Consider the following 12,666-nt stretch of genomic DNA (forward strand, 5'->3'; position numbering starts at 1 on the left):
CCAATTAGAAAATGCCATGAAGAAATATTTTATCACAGAGAAGATATGGATGGTAAATACACACATGGAAAGACATTTAACACAATCAGCTACACAGAAAATACAAATTAAAACCACATAAGACATCTCAAGACAATCTTCAGAATGGCTAAAATAAAAAATAGTGGTGAGGAAGAGGGAAAACTGCATCCCCCCCTACTCCACACAAGAATAAAATGGCACGTTTTCACTCTGGAACTCAGTTTGGCACGTCCTCGTCAAACGAAACACAGACCTACCACACCACATGACCCAGCAATCACTCTTGGGCATTAAGACCAGAGAAATAAAAACTTATTTTCACAAAAAAACCTGCATCTAAATTAAATGGCAAGTTTATTTATAATAGACAAAAACTAGAAATAATCCAATACTCAATGATTGAATAGTTAAATGATGGAACATTACTTGGAGCAACTTGGAAGACTCCCCAGAGGATTACGCTGAATCAAAAAAGTCAAACCCAAAAAGTTATACATATAATATGACATAAAAAGAACTGTACATAAAACTGAGCAGGTTAGACGGGAATCAAGCCTTATCTTCATCCTCCCCAGGAAGGAGACAGCAAGAGAAGGCTAAGTCAGCAACTCACCCCCGCTCACACAGCTCGTGCCTAGTGAAGCCAGAACATCACATGCTGATTATTTCTAACAGCAGATGACACTGGAGACTGTGTCTCCCACCTGGTGGGGGATGGGGGAGCCCACAAGACACTTTACAAGTGAATTTCTTTAGAAAGATGAAGTTCACTTTACAAAAATAAGCAATTGTATTTTTACAGACTATCAAGGAACAATTTGAATATTTCCGTATAGTAGAAGGAACAAATGATATTTTTAAAATATCATTTATAACAGTAATAACAATCTGAAATTTTTAGCTATAAATCTAACAAGACCTGCACAACACTGAAACTACAAAATATTGCAAAGGGAAATTAAAGACCTAAACCAAGGATGACAAGTATGTGTTCACAACTTGGAAGATTCAATACTGTGAAATGTCCATCCTCCCCAAACTAATTTATGCAATTAACGCAATCCTGATCAAAATACCAAGAAGGCTGTTTTATAAAAACAGACTGATTCTCCAAGTTACATGGAAATGCAAAGGGCTTAGACTTGCCAAAACATATCTGACAAAGAACAAAGCTAACGAACCACCACAGCCTGACTCAGGCTCTTGTAAAGCTGTAGTGAATCAGACATGGTGGCAGCACTCACTGCTTTGCCTTTCACCGTTAAAAGCACAGCTGGCTTCTGACAACGGTGAAAGGCAGCGCAGTGAGAAAGAGCAGGTTTTCAACAGCACAGCAACTGGATGTTCGTGTGCAAAAAAAAAAAAAAAAAGAATTTCGATCCAAACCCCCCACACCATAATTTAATTCAAAATTGATCCTACATATAAATATTTAAAATTATAAAAATTTTGTAAGAGAATACAGGAAGAAAATCATTATGATCTTGAGCTGTGATGCCAGCACTCTACCAAGGGTGGCATAGTGAGACTCTGTCTCAAAAAAAAAAAAAAAATACACTAAACTTAGTCAAAATTTAAACTTTTGCTCTTTAAAACTGACCTATGAAGAGAATCAAACAAGTCACACTAACAGAAAATATCTGCAAATTATACATTTGACAACACATCTGAAATATACAAAGAACTCTCATTAAACTCGCTAAGAAAACAATCTAATTTTAAATACAGGCTATGGATTTAAACATTCACCAAGAAGATATCTGAATGATAAATAAGATACTCAACACCATTAGTCACTAAGTAAATACAAATTAAAACCACAGTGATACACATGACACATCTATCAGCATGACTGAAGTGACAGACTGGCCACAGCAAGAGCTGTGAAGGTGCAGGAGGGGCCATTGCAGAGCTGTCAGCACCTGTTGTGAAGAGGCTTGACACACACCAACCATGGGGTCCAGCTAAACTTTTAGGAATTCACTCATGAGAAACTCGGAGCGCATCCACACAAAGATGTGCACAAAATACCCATCAGCAGTTTCATGTGTATAAGTCAAATAGGGCAACAGTCCAGGTGCTCAGCAGATGAATGAATATTCTGCAGGGTGTTCATAAATGAGACACTATGCAACCATTAGAGAAGAATAAGCTACTGATGCAAGGAACATGGATGAATCCCAAAATCATTATCCAAGTGAAAACAGTGAGATTAAGAAGAGTACATGCTGAAAAGTCCCATTTACATCTGACCATCAAAACTGCGAACTGAGTCAGCGATTGTGGAGGAGAGGAGGGAGCTAAGAGCAAAGGGGCAAAAGGAGACTCTGGGGGGGTGTTGATTATCTGTGACTGTGGTGATGCTTGCACAAGTACACACATACTTCAAAAGGTGATCACAATGTATACCTTAAACAGGTAGTTTATTGTGTGCCAGTTATATCTACAGAAAGCTGTTAAACAAAAAGCAACCCAGTGACAGCCCCTGTAAGTCTCAGGTAGTTATCAGAGAACTTCCATCTGCACTGCTAGAGTTCACCTGATCTTAATTACAACAATCAACAATGTACTTTCGTCTAAAAATTTCCTTCTGGCATGTATAAACTGCATGAGCACACCTCGGTTCTTCTGTGTCTTCAGATTCATAATGCAGTTGACAGATGCAACCTACAACCCACCAGCACTACTGAACAAACCTGTTATGTTGCTGGAAGCTACAGAAGGAGCTCAGAGAAGACTCAAATCTTTATTACCTAAATAGGAAGCCCCTAACGGGTCTCTTGCCGTCTGAAAGAGGACAGGCTCGTGTACAGAAGGTGTGGCCACATCGACAGTTGTCCAAGCCACACTGTGCGAGGAGCCACAAGCCACTCGTGTGATCTTCTGGCCTTCTAGGCCATGCACGAGGGTGGGCTTCCTGTTGACCGTCGTCGTGCCATTGCCCTGCTGGCCATGGTCGTTGTCACCCCAAGCATATACCTATTTGGGAGAAAAAAAAGTTTTCAACATTTCAAGACATTGTCTTTAAATTGACTTCAAAATGCTTAGGTATATGCTGTGGTACTTGAAATAACTGAGCTCTTAAAGATAAAAACATCATTTCACAAGCTTACAAAATAGCATCAGTGTACTACAATTCTGAAGAAACTTCAACCATGAAAATGCTTAACAATGGTCTTAAGGAGTATTAATTTTAATCTAATTAATCCATCTATTCTGTGTTGTTACAGGATGCAAGTAGGATCTCCTCTTCAACTAAGTGCAATATTTTTTCCTTTTATTTTGCAAAGAAAAATGAGTAAAACAATAGGCGGACTTTCCAAGTGATTTGCTTCTTTGCTTTATAGAATTTTATAGAATTTATTTTGATTAAAAAACAGTATGGTGATTTTGTTTCCATACATAATTAAAAGTAACACCAATGAACAGTCATCATGGTACATACTGCTCAAAGCAAAAGAATAGTATTTGTCAAGCATTACCTTTACATCTAAAATGCAGTAAATCTCATGGTCAGCTATCAAATCTCTGTAGTAACACATTGCCAATGCCTCAGCTGTAGGAGCCCCTTAAATACTAGCCACCTTTTCACATTTGCACATAGACTTCAGAGTGGGCAGAGCTGCTCCCCAGGGCCCTAACCTGTGCCACCCAGGGCATATGCACCAGTGAATACAACAGACACGGCCCAGCCTTCCCACTTCTTCAAGTAGTAAGACTCATTTTGGCAGGACTCACAATTCTGACAAGACAAGGGTTGTGTGGACAGCTTCAGGATGGCAGCACCCCCAGGCTGCCTGCAGCCTTACCTGCCCAGAGTCCGTGACCGCCAGGCAGTGCAGGGCCCCGACAGCCACATGCACAATCTTCTTCCCTCTCAGCCCTTCCACCACCTGTGGCTTCCGCACGTGCACGTCAGAGCCATGGCCCAGCCGGAAGTAATCGCCCTTCCCCCTGAGAGAAGCCAACAGCGTGAATGTCACTGACACAGTAAGGGCCTGGCAGTGCCGACAGAAACGCTCACTGCCTCACACCTTCACAGCCAGCTTAGCGGCAGCACCAGGCACAGCATCATACTCTCTGGTCTCACATTCTGACCCGTCCACCATCAACCCAAATTAATTCATTAATTCCACTATAAAAACCTTAATACTGTCATAAATGTTTTAAAATATTGAAGTTACTATTGTCAGTTTTCACATAAAGAGACTGCAAGCAAGACACACAACTAAAAAACCCCTCCGAAGCCCCATGTAATGTGTGTCTTTCTCAAGCTGCCTCTGGTCCTGACCCTGGCACGAGGGCTGACACACCGTCCGAAGGTAGTCTGGGCACTCGCTCATTTACACTTCAATAAAATAAGCTTTTACAAGAAATATATGTGAACTTTTCTAGGATCAAAGATTCAGAAGTATGTTTTGCTCTCATTTTATCCTTAGGCTTGTGGTGTGGTAAGAAAGTGGGAAAATCCTTTACAAAAACCTCACCCAAACAGGAAAGGCAGGTGAGCTAAAATTTTTCCAGTATTCTAAAATGACCCAGTTATAATGAGCAATTTCTTCTAACAATGTCTAATCCCAGCTCAACACTTTAAAAAAGGACAGAGAGAGAGGCCTGGATAAGTAAGAACCTGACAGGGACACTGGGGAATCCGACGTACCATGTCCACACCACTCCTGACTTGGTGAGCGCCAGGGAGAACTGTGCTCCACACTCAATCTGGCACACTCCCTGTCCATTGAGTCTCTCGATGTTCTGGGGAATGTTACAGCCTTCACTTCCTCCCCGGCCCAATTTTCCAAAGTCACCATCTCCCCAGGAAAATACCAAACCTAGATTTAAAAAATACATATTTCAGGCCACTGCTTCATATCACCCATTCACCCAGTAACCTAGAGCAGCGGCAGAGCTCACCTTCATCAGTCAGAGCCAGGGTCTGAGCGTCTCTGCTTCCACATGCAACCTGGATTACTCTGTGACCCAGAAGGACTTTCACCTACTCAATCACAAATTTATAAAAAAAAATCAAGCACAGGCACTAGGAAAACAAGTGAACTTTCCCCACAGACTGAAAGCCAACCACAATGCATATGTCTGTTATGAACTTCCCTAGATTTGAGGATTAATCCTCTTTTGAAATCATCAGATGGCAAGCTTTCTGTAAGTAACAAAAATGTGTATAATCACCATTTTGGGCTTCAGCTGCGTTGTGTTATCCCCATGTCCCAAGCGGCCGTACTCTCCGAGGCCCCAGGTATATAGTTCCCCACTGGAAGTGAGAGCCGCACTGTGGGAGCTCCCACAGGCAATATCTCGGATACGCTTGGTTTTCAGTGCCTCTATCAGCCTCGGCTTGTCACAGTTCCTAAAACAAGACAAAAATCAACTCCCTCTGACCAATCCATCCTTTTTTAAAGATGAGGTTAAAGATGTAGTTAACACACAACCTACAGATCAACTTCACAATCAAAACTTAAAGCAGAACATGTGAGGGCAAATCACATAACTCATATTCAAAAAAATTTTAAATCTATTTCTATAAATAATCTAACCTATTTTAAATTTCTCCAAAATATCAAAAGGCATCTGCTACTATTATCAGTAACAGTTTCTTATTAGCAAGTTAAGACTGAAGAAAATGCCCTTACATTCTGCTGAAGTGTCCAAGTTTTCCATCGTCACCTTCACCCCATGAAAACACCTTCCCGTCGACAGTTAGAGCCGTAGCATGCCGGCCACCTGCAACATTCACACAGACTTGGGCTGCCAAAGGGCAATGCACAAAGAGTCCACAGCACAACTGCTTACCCTGCCCAGCATGTAGAATATACGCAGTGTGTTGGATAAATAAGAATCAACATTTCAGTTATTATGAAAGTTTTCTAGCTTTACAAATTTTAACTCTAGAAATAATTTGCAAAAAACAGGCAAAATAGGGCACCTGTAGTCCCAGCTACTTGGGAGGAGGAGGCAAGAGAATCAGCTAAGCCCAAGAACCGAAGGTTGCTGTGAGCTGTGACACCACAGCACTCTACCAAGGGCAACAAAGTGAGACGCTGTCTCTTTTAAAAAAAAAAAACAAACAAAAAAAAGGGCAAAATAATGCTGATTATTAATGGAGTTCCCATTACGTTAAATACATAAAGATCAAAATTTAGAGGGAAAAAGTAGAAACAACTTGTGATTAGGCAAACTGTAGGTATGGTGCATTTTAAGATCTTGAGAAATATTCCCCAGCAGTGGGATGACTTAATCATTTGCAATTAATGCCTTATACTCTACCCAAAACACATCAGCTATGCTCTTTCCCACCATGAAATGTTCCCCCAGTCCAGGATTTAAGGTGTGATCTCTCGTTACACCCTCAAGTCTCCGTCAGCTCCTGGGATCCTAGTCCCCCAAAAGTTCATTTGCTCCTTCCTTTCCCAGCAGAGCCCTGTGTTATGAGGGGCAACTATGAGCTCAGTTAAAGACCACGTTTCCAGCCTTCCCTGCACACAGGTGATAACAGAAGTGAGCAGAACTTCAGAAGGCTAGGTAGAGAGGCTGCTGAGCTGCAGGGCAGAGAGGCTGCTGGGCTGCAGGGCTCAACGCTTCCTCTAGCTAAAGCTGCAGACAAACCTCCACAAAGGTGCATAGAAAGAACTTGCCCTCCTCCTGACGTTTTACACACAGAAAGAGCTGGCCCTCCTCCTGACTTTACACACAGAGTAAAACTCTATCTGGCATATGTGTGCCACTATCATTTGGATTTCTAGTCTGCAGGGTTACATCCAACCCCTCAGCACAGGTATGAATTGGGTTTTGTGTGTAAATCAGCTCCATTCTTCAGAGGCCTAGCACACTGCTTCAAAATACCACTCAATAAAGGTTCCCTAAATTGGCGGCGCCTGTGGCTCAGTGAGTAGGGCGCCGGCCCCATATGCCGAGGGTGGCGGGTTCAAACCCAGCCCCGGCCACACTGCAACAAAAAAATAGCCGGGTGTTGTGGCGGGCGCCTGCAGTCCCAGCTGCTCGGGAGGCTGAGGCAAGAGAATCGGGTAAGCCCAAGAGTTAGAGGTTGCTGTGAGTCATGTGACGCCACGGCACTCTACCCGAGGGCAGTACATGAGACATTGTCTCTACAAAAAAAAAAAAAAAAAAAGGTTCCCTAAATTGAAGGAGTATGTTTTCTTTTAAAGGTTCCTTTCCCATTACTGGGGTTCACAGATGCTTTTCAAAATCTGATGAAAGTTACAGACTTTCTTTGTAGGAAAAAAACATTAAAGTATAGAACTTTATGATTTCACAGATACTATGGACCTGAGACAATGGCTGTAAGACTGAAAACCCCATCCTTTGAGGGATACACCCATATGCCTGCAATGCCAACTGCTATTCTCCAAAATACATCGTTTAGTAGCAATAATTAAATTCTAGGCCACCCAGAGGAAAAAACGTTCAAAAGAATGTAAGGACACCTTAGAGAAAATTACTTAAAGGCCTTGGTCACTGGCAGAACAGGAGCGCCACGCCTCTTTGTACCTGAGTGCACAGCCACCTTCTTGACCACGTAGCTGCTGAGCGCTGTGACCTGCCTCGGGATGGGCACCGTCCCACTGGAGAGGCCCAGACCCAGACGGCCATTGGTGGCCTCACCACAGGCATACACCTTCCCTTCCACTGTCACTGCAGGAACAAGAACAGACAAAAGACTCACTTTTCACAGTACAAAGACTAATATTTAAAAAGTATTAGTCTAAATTTTTTAGACTAATATTTAAATTTAAAAAATTAAATTTTTTTTTTTTTGCCCTCGGTGGAGTGCCATGGCATCCCAGCTCACAGCAACCTCAATCTCTTGGGCTTCTCTTGCCTCAGCCTGGGAGTACCCACCACAACGCCCAGCTATTTTTTGTTGCAGTTGTCATTGTTGTTTAGCTGGCCCAGGCCAGGTTTGAACCCGCCACTCTCAGTGTATATGTCTGGTGCCATAACCACTGTGCTACGGGCGCTGAGCCTATTTACAATTCTTTAAATCTGAGAATAATCATACCTGCAAACAGACTTTTAGAACCACCAGCCACCTGTACCACATTCAAAGCAGATAAAGTCTCAGAGAACGAAGGAACTTTTATCTAAAATAAGATTTAAAAAGAAAAAAGAATTATATTTGCACTTTTAAAATTACACATAACCTTATTAGATTGTGTAAGGAATTTCAGTCATGCACTGCATACCAACATTTTGGTCAACAATTACAGTGGTCCTGTAAGATTATAATGGAGCTGAAAAATTCCTACTATCTGGTCATGTCCCAGATGTCACAGTGCAGCCCATTACTCACTGTTTAGGGTGATACTCACCTAAACAGACCTTATGGGCCACTAGTCATATAAAAATCTAGCACATATAGTTACTAAGATATAATACTTGATAATAAACAACTCTATTACTGGGTTATATATTTACTATATTATATAGAAAAAGTAAACTTCTTTAATATATATATACACACATATATTTATATATACATATAAACATATATATATATATATATATATATGTATGTTATATCTGTAATATATACCTCCTCCCGTCCACCAGGAGGTATTCCATTCCAGGAAGCGTCATCATCATCACCACAGCAGATAGCAGCCCTGTACCTCTTACTGATGACCACCCAGCAGGATAAGATGTGGAAGTGGAAGACATGAGACTAATGACCCTGACCTGTGCAGGCCTAGGCTGATGAGTGTAACTGTGTCTTAGTTGTTAACAAAAAAGTTTAAAAACGTAAAAAAAAATTGTAAGTAGAAAAAATTTTATAGAGCAAAGATATAACAAAAAAATATTTTTGTACAGCTATACAATGTGTTTGTTTTCAGCTATGTCATAAGGGTCAACAAGTTTTTTTAAAAAGTAAAAGTTTATAAAGTAAAAAAGTTACAGTTAGCTAAGGTTAATTTACTATCGAAAAAAAGAAAAAAATTTTTTATTTAGTGTACCCTAAGCACACAGTAATATCCTAGGCCTTCACTCACTGCTCACTGACTCACCCAGAACTACTTCCAGTCCTGCAAGCTCCATTCGTGGTAAAGGCCCTGTATAGGTGCACTGTTCTTTATCTCCTGCTGTATCCTCATTGTGCCTGTTCTACGTTGAGACATAGACACACAGATTGCTTAGCACTGCGTCAGCTACTACATGTTCAGTGCGGTGACATGCTGTGTGGGGTGTGGCTTAGCAACAACAGGCCCCCACAGAGCGTGGTGTGAGGCAGGCCAGCCACCTAAAGACATAGTCCTCAGAACTCATCCTCACCATTTGGCAACACGTGACTAGACTGTTACTCAGTATGGTTATGAGTATTAACCAAAGGAGTTCTTATCTCTTGAAGATACACACTTAAGAATTTTAAGGATTAAATGATGTTCTGAGATTTACTTAATAATAAACAAGGGTTGGGGTTGGAGAAAATAAAAGGAAAAAACACAGGCTGCTGTTGGTAACTGCTGAAGCTGGTACCAGGGATAGGACAGCTCATGATCCTGTTCATTTTACTTGGGTGTGTTTGAATATTTCCATAAAAGAAAATCAAAAATAAAACACAGCTGGCTATCCTATTAGGGATTCCGTGTATACGTAGAGCCTGCCAGGTATGGATAGAAAATACATATTTTTTAAATTGCATCCCAGCCAAGTGAGGTGGCTCAAGCCTGTAACCCTGGCACTTTGGGAGGTTGAGGCAGGAGGATCGGTTGAGGCCAAGAGGTCAAGACCAGCCTGGGCAATAGTGAGACCTTATCTCTACATAATATAAAAAAATTAGCTGGGTGTGGTAGCAAGTGCCTATAAGTTCCAGCTATTCAGGAGGCTGAGGCAGAAAGGATCACTTAAGCCCAGAAGTTGGAGGCTACAGTGAGCTATGATGATGTCACTGAATTCCAGCCTGGAAGACAGAGTAAGACTCTGGGGGGGAAAAATATGCAAAACTACATCTATACTAAATAAGTACAGACTTTTTTCCTTCCTGTTATATCCTAAACAATACAGCATAACAACTACTAACATAGCATTTACACTGTATTAGGCATTAGAAGCAATGTATAGCTATTACCAAGTATGTGAGAGGATGTGCTTAGGTTATATGCAAACACAACACTACTTTATATCAGAGACTTGAGCACCCCAGGCTGTGGCATCAACAGGAGGCCCTGGAACAATCCCCATGGATTCCAAGGGATGACTGTACACACCATAAAGATAAAAGCAAACATCTGGTAAACTGCTTTTTATTCAAGTCATGCTATGCTCATTGAAAGGGATAGCCTTGCAAAAATTACAACAATAACAAGAAAATACCCAATACTGCAATTTGCTAGTAACAGTTAAAGATCAATCCTATAAATTCTCTTGCTGGGCACTCAGTGGGTTTTTTCTTTTTTGAGACAGAGTCTCACTTTGTCCCCCTCAGTAGACTGCTGTAGTGTCACAGCAACCTCAAGCTCTTGGGCTCAAGCGATTCTCCTGCCTCAGGCTTCCAAGTAGCTGGGACTACACACAACACCTGGCTATTTTTGGAGACGGGGTCTCTCTCTGGCTCAGGCTGGTCTCCAACCTGTGGGCTCAGGCCATCCACCTGCCTCAGCCTCCCAAGTGCTAGGATTATAGGTGCAAGCCACTGCATCCGGCCTCACTCTGTGGATTTTTGTTTTTACAAGCCATTAAAGAGCCCAGCAGACCAAAAGGAAAGGAATATTTATTGACTAAATCTGACTTTTAGAACTTGCTCCTATAGCTCCTAAAAGAACCAGGGGTGTGTGAATATCAGGCCTTAAAACTAGAAACACCTGGGAAAAGGTCTCTAACTTTGCTGGAGAAAAAACAGGCACAACATTCACATTCACAATACCTTGTAAAATTGGCTACAAATACCTTTTAAAATTCAGTAAACACTTGACCTCAACTGCTGGTATTTTTAATTTCTTTCTTTGGGATGCCTTGCCATCTCCCTACTCTCTTTTCTCTTTCCCCACTCTCTTCCCCGCTCTCTCTCTCTCCTTCTGAAAGATAAAATAAATGTACAATTTTATATCCTAATCTTGGTCTACAGAAATTCTTTTCTCATCCTGCATGGAATACCTACTGAGCTTTCTGCCCTAACACTTAATCTTTTTGATTCCATCTCTGGCATCTCTAAGAAGAATTATGTGCTTACATTCCCCATTGTAAATGAATGTTATTTAATTTAAAATTCTAAGGGCCTTTAGTCTAAGAAATTCTTTATGATTCTATCTGTCAGAAATTAATAGGCTATCACCACAGCAGTGAGGAAGGATTTTCATCGCAAGCATGGAGGCCTGACTATCCTTCATGCAGAAACTCCACATTTGGCAGTGAACAAGGTCACAGGTCCCAAGGGCCCACATCTCACAGACTCTGGATAGCCCTGCATTGTCCCAGCTTCCTGCCTACTGCTCACTTCCAAATTGAGCTCAGGTGCCTCAAAACACAAATGTAATTCAGGCTCTTCAAAGGAAGATCAGAATTCACCACACCTTGAAAGAAGAGAGCTCAAATGTGAGTTTCAACTTTATTTCTTAGCTTATTAGTAACGTAGGCAGTAAGGGAACTTGAGAAGGTTGATGTCTCACAGGAGACTGAAAGAAAGCAGTGCACACATGTGGAGGGAAGAAACTACCTCTGGGCACTAAACTTTGGAGGAATTTGTTCTGTAGTTCGTCATACAACACTTTGTATAATATAAGGAACACCAAATCCAACTCTAGTTCAAATGCATCATCTGTTATAGACCCTAGTCTTTTTCTCCTATGAACCTCACTTTACAATTAAGCTTTCACTCAAGTCTCAACAGGATTAAGTGTGCTGTGAACTGTGACACACCCCTCTGCACACGGTTTCAGGACATTAACTGGAGACTGAGATGCAGGTCTCCACCCACAACAAGCCTCTCAAGAATAAAAGTGTGTGTGTGTGACCTGCTCTATGCTCACAAAGCATCCCCTCTCCACAGAAGCTTTTCACATTGAAGCACCTCAGGCACCAAGTCCTGAAGGGCAGGATCACATCTTCCTCATCTCCGTGTAATTACAGTATACATTTACTCACGTTACTTTGTTCATAGTAAACAAACATATTTCTTGTACTGAAGGCAAGATGAGTATATTGATATATATACTCATACTGTATAATTTTATCACATACTGATGGTATATAATTTTTATCTATGCACTTGTCAAATCTTTTCAAAAGTTAATTTTCTAGTTTATAAGTCAGGGATAATACAACTCTATTTAAAGTGCACTGTTAGGGCAGCGCCTGTGGCTCAGTGAGTAGGGCGCCAGCCCCATATACCAACGGTAGAGGGTTTGAACCCGGTCCCGGCCAAACTGCAACAACAACAACAAAAAAAATAGCCAGGCATCGTGGTGGGCGCCTGTAGTCCCAGCTACTCAGGAGGCAAGAGAATCGCCTAAGCTAAAGAGCTAGAGGTTGCTCTGACCTGTGACGCCACAGCACTCTACCAAGGGTAACAAAGTGAGACTCTGTCTCTAAAAAAATAAAAAATAAAAAAATAAAGTGCACTATTATCCAAGGACAAAGGCATCTCAGAAACTCACTATGATTACCTTAACAGGTTAA

The 12,666-nt window shown here is 41.4% G+C and overlaps 1 protein-coding gene across 11 annotated transcripts in view; it reads right to left on the reverse strand.

Annotated features, from left to right (window-relative positions):
- Nucleotides 1–12,666, reverse strand: part of HERC2 (HECT and RLD domain containing E3 ubiquitin protein ligase 2) — a 275,737-nt gene that overhangs the window by 52,606 nt on the left and 210,465 nt on the right. For all 11 annotated transcript variants that reach the window (XM_053582031.1, XM_053582025.1, XM_053582027.1 and 8 more), the window contains 8 exons: nt 8,057–8,138; nt 7,546–7,689; nt 5,670–5,760; nt 5,209–5,386; nt 4,936–5,017; nt 4,682–4,853; nt 3,831–3,975; nt 2,775–3,000 (listed from right to left, as the gene is read on the reverse strand). In XM_053582031.1, coding sequence (XP_053438006.1) covers nt 2,775–3,000; nt 3,831–3,975; nt 4,682–4,853; nt 4,936–5,017; nt 5,209–5,386; nt 5,670–5,760; nt 7,546–7,689; nt 8,057–8,138 — 1,120 coding nt within the window. The remainder of the gene's footprint in view (nt 1–2,774; nt 3,001–3,830; nt 3,976–4,681; nt 4,854–4,935; nt 5,018–5,208; nt 5,387–5,669; nt 5,761–7,545; nt 7,690–8,056; nt 8,139–12,666) is intronic.

The sequence above is a fragment of the Nycticebus coucang genome, chromosome 2 (assembly GCF_027406575.1).
Source record: "Nycticebus coucang isolate mNycCou1 chromosome 2, mNycCou1.pri, whole genome shotgun sequence".
Taxonomy (NCBI): domain Eukaryota; kingdom Metazoa; phylum Chordata; class Mammalia; order Primates; family Lorisidae; genus Nycticebus; species Nycticebus coucang.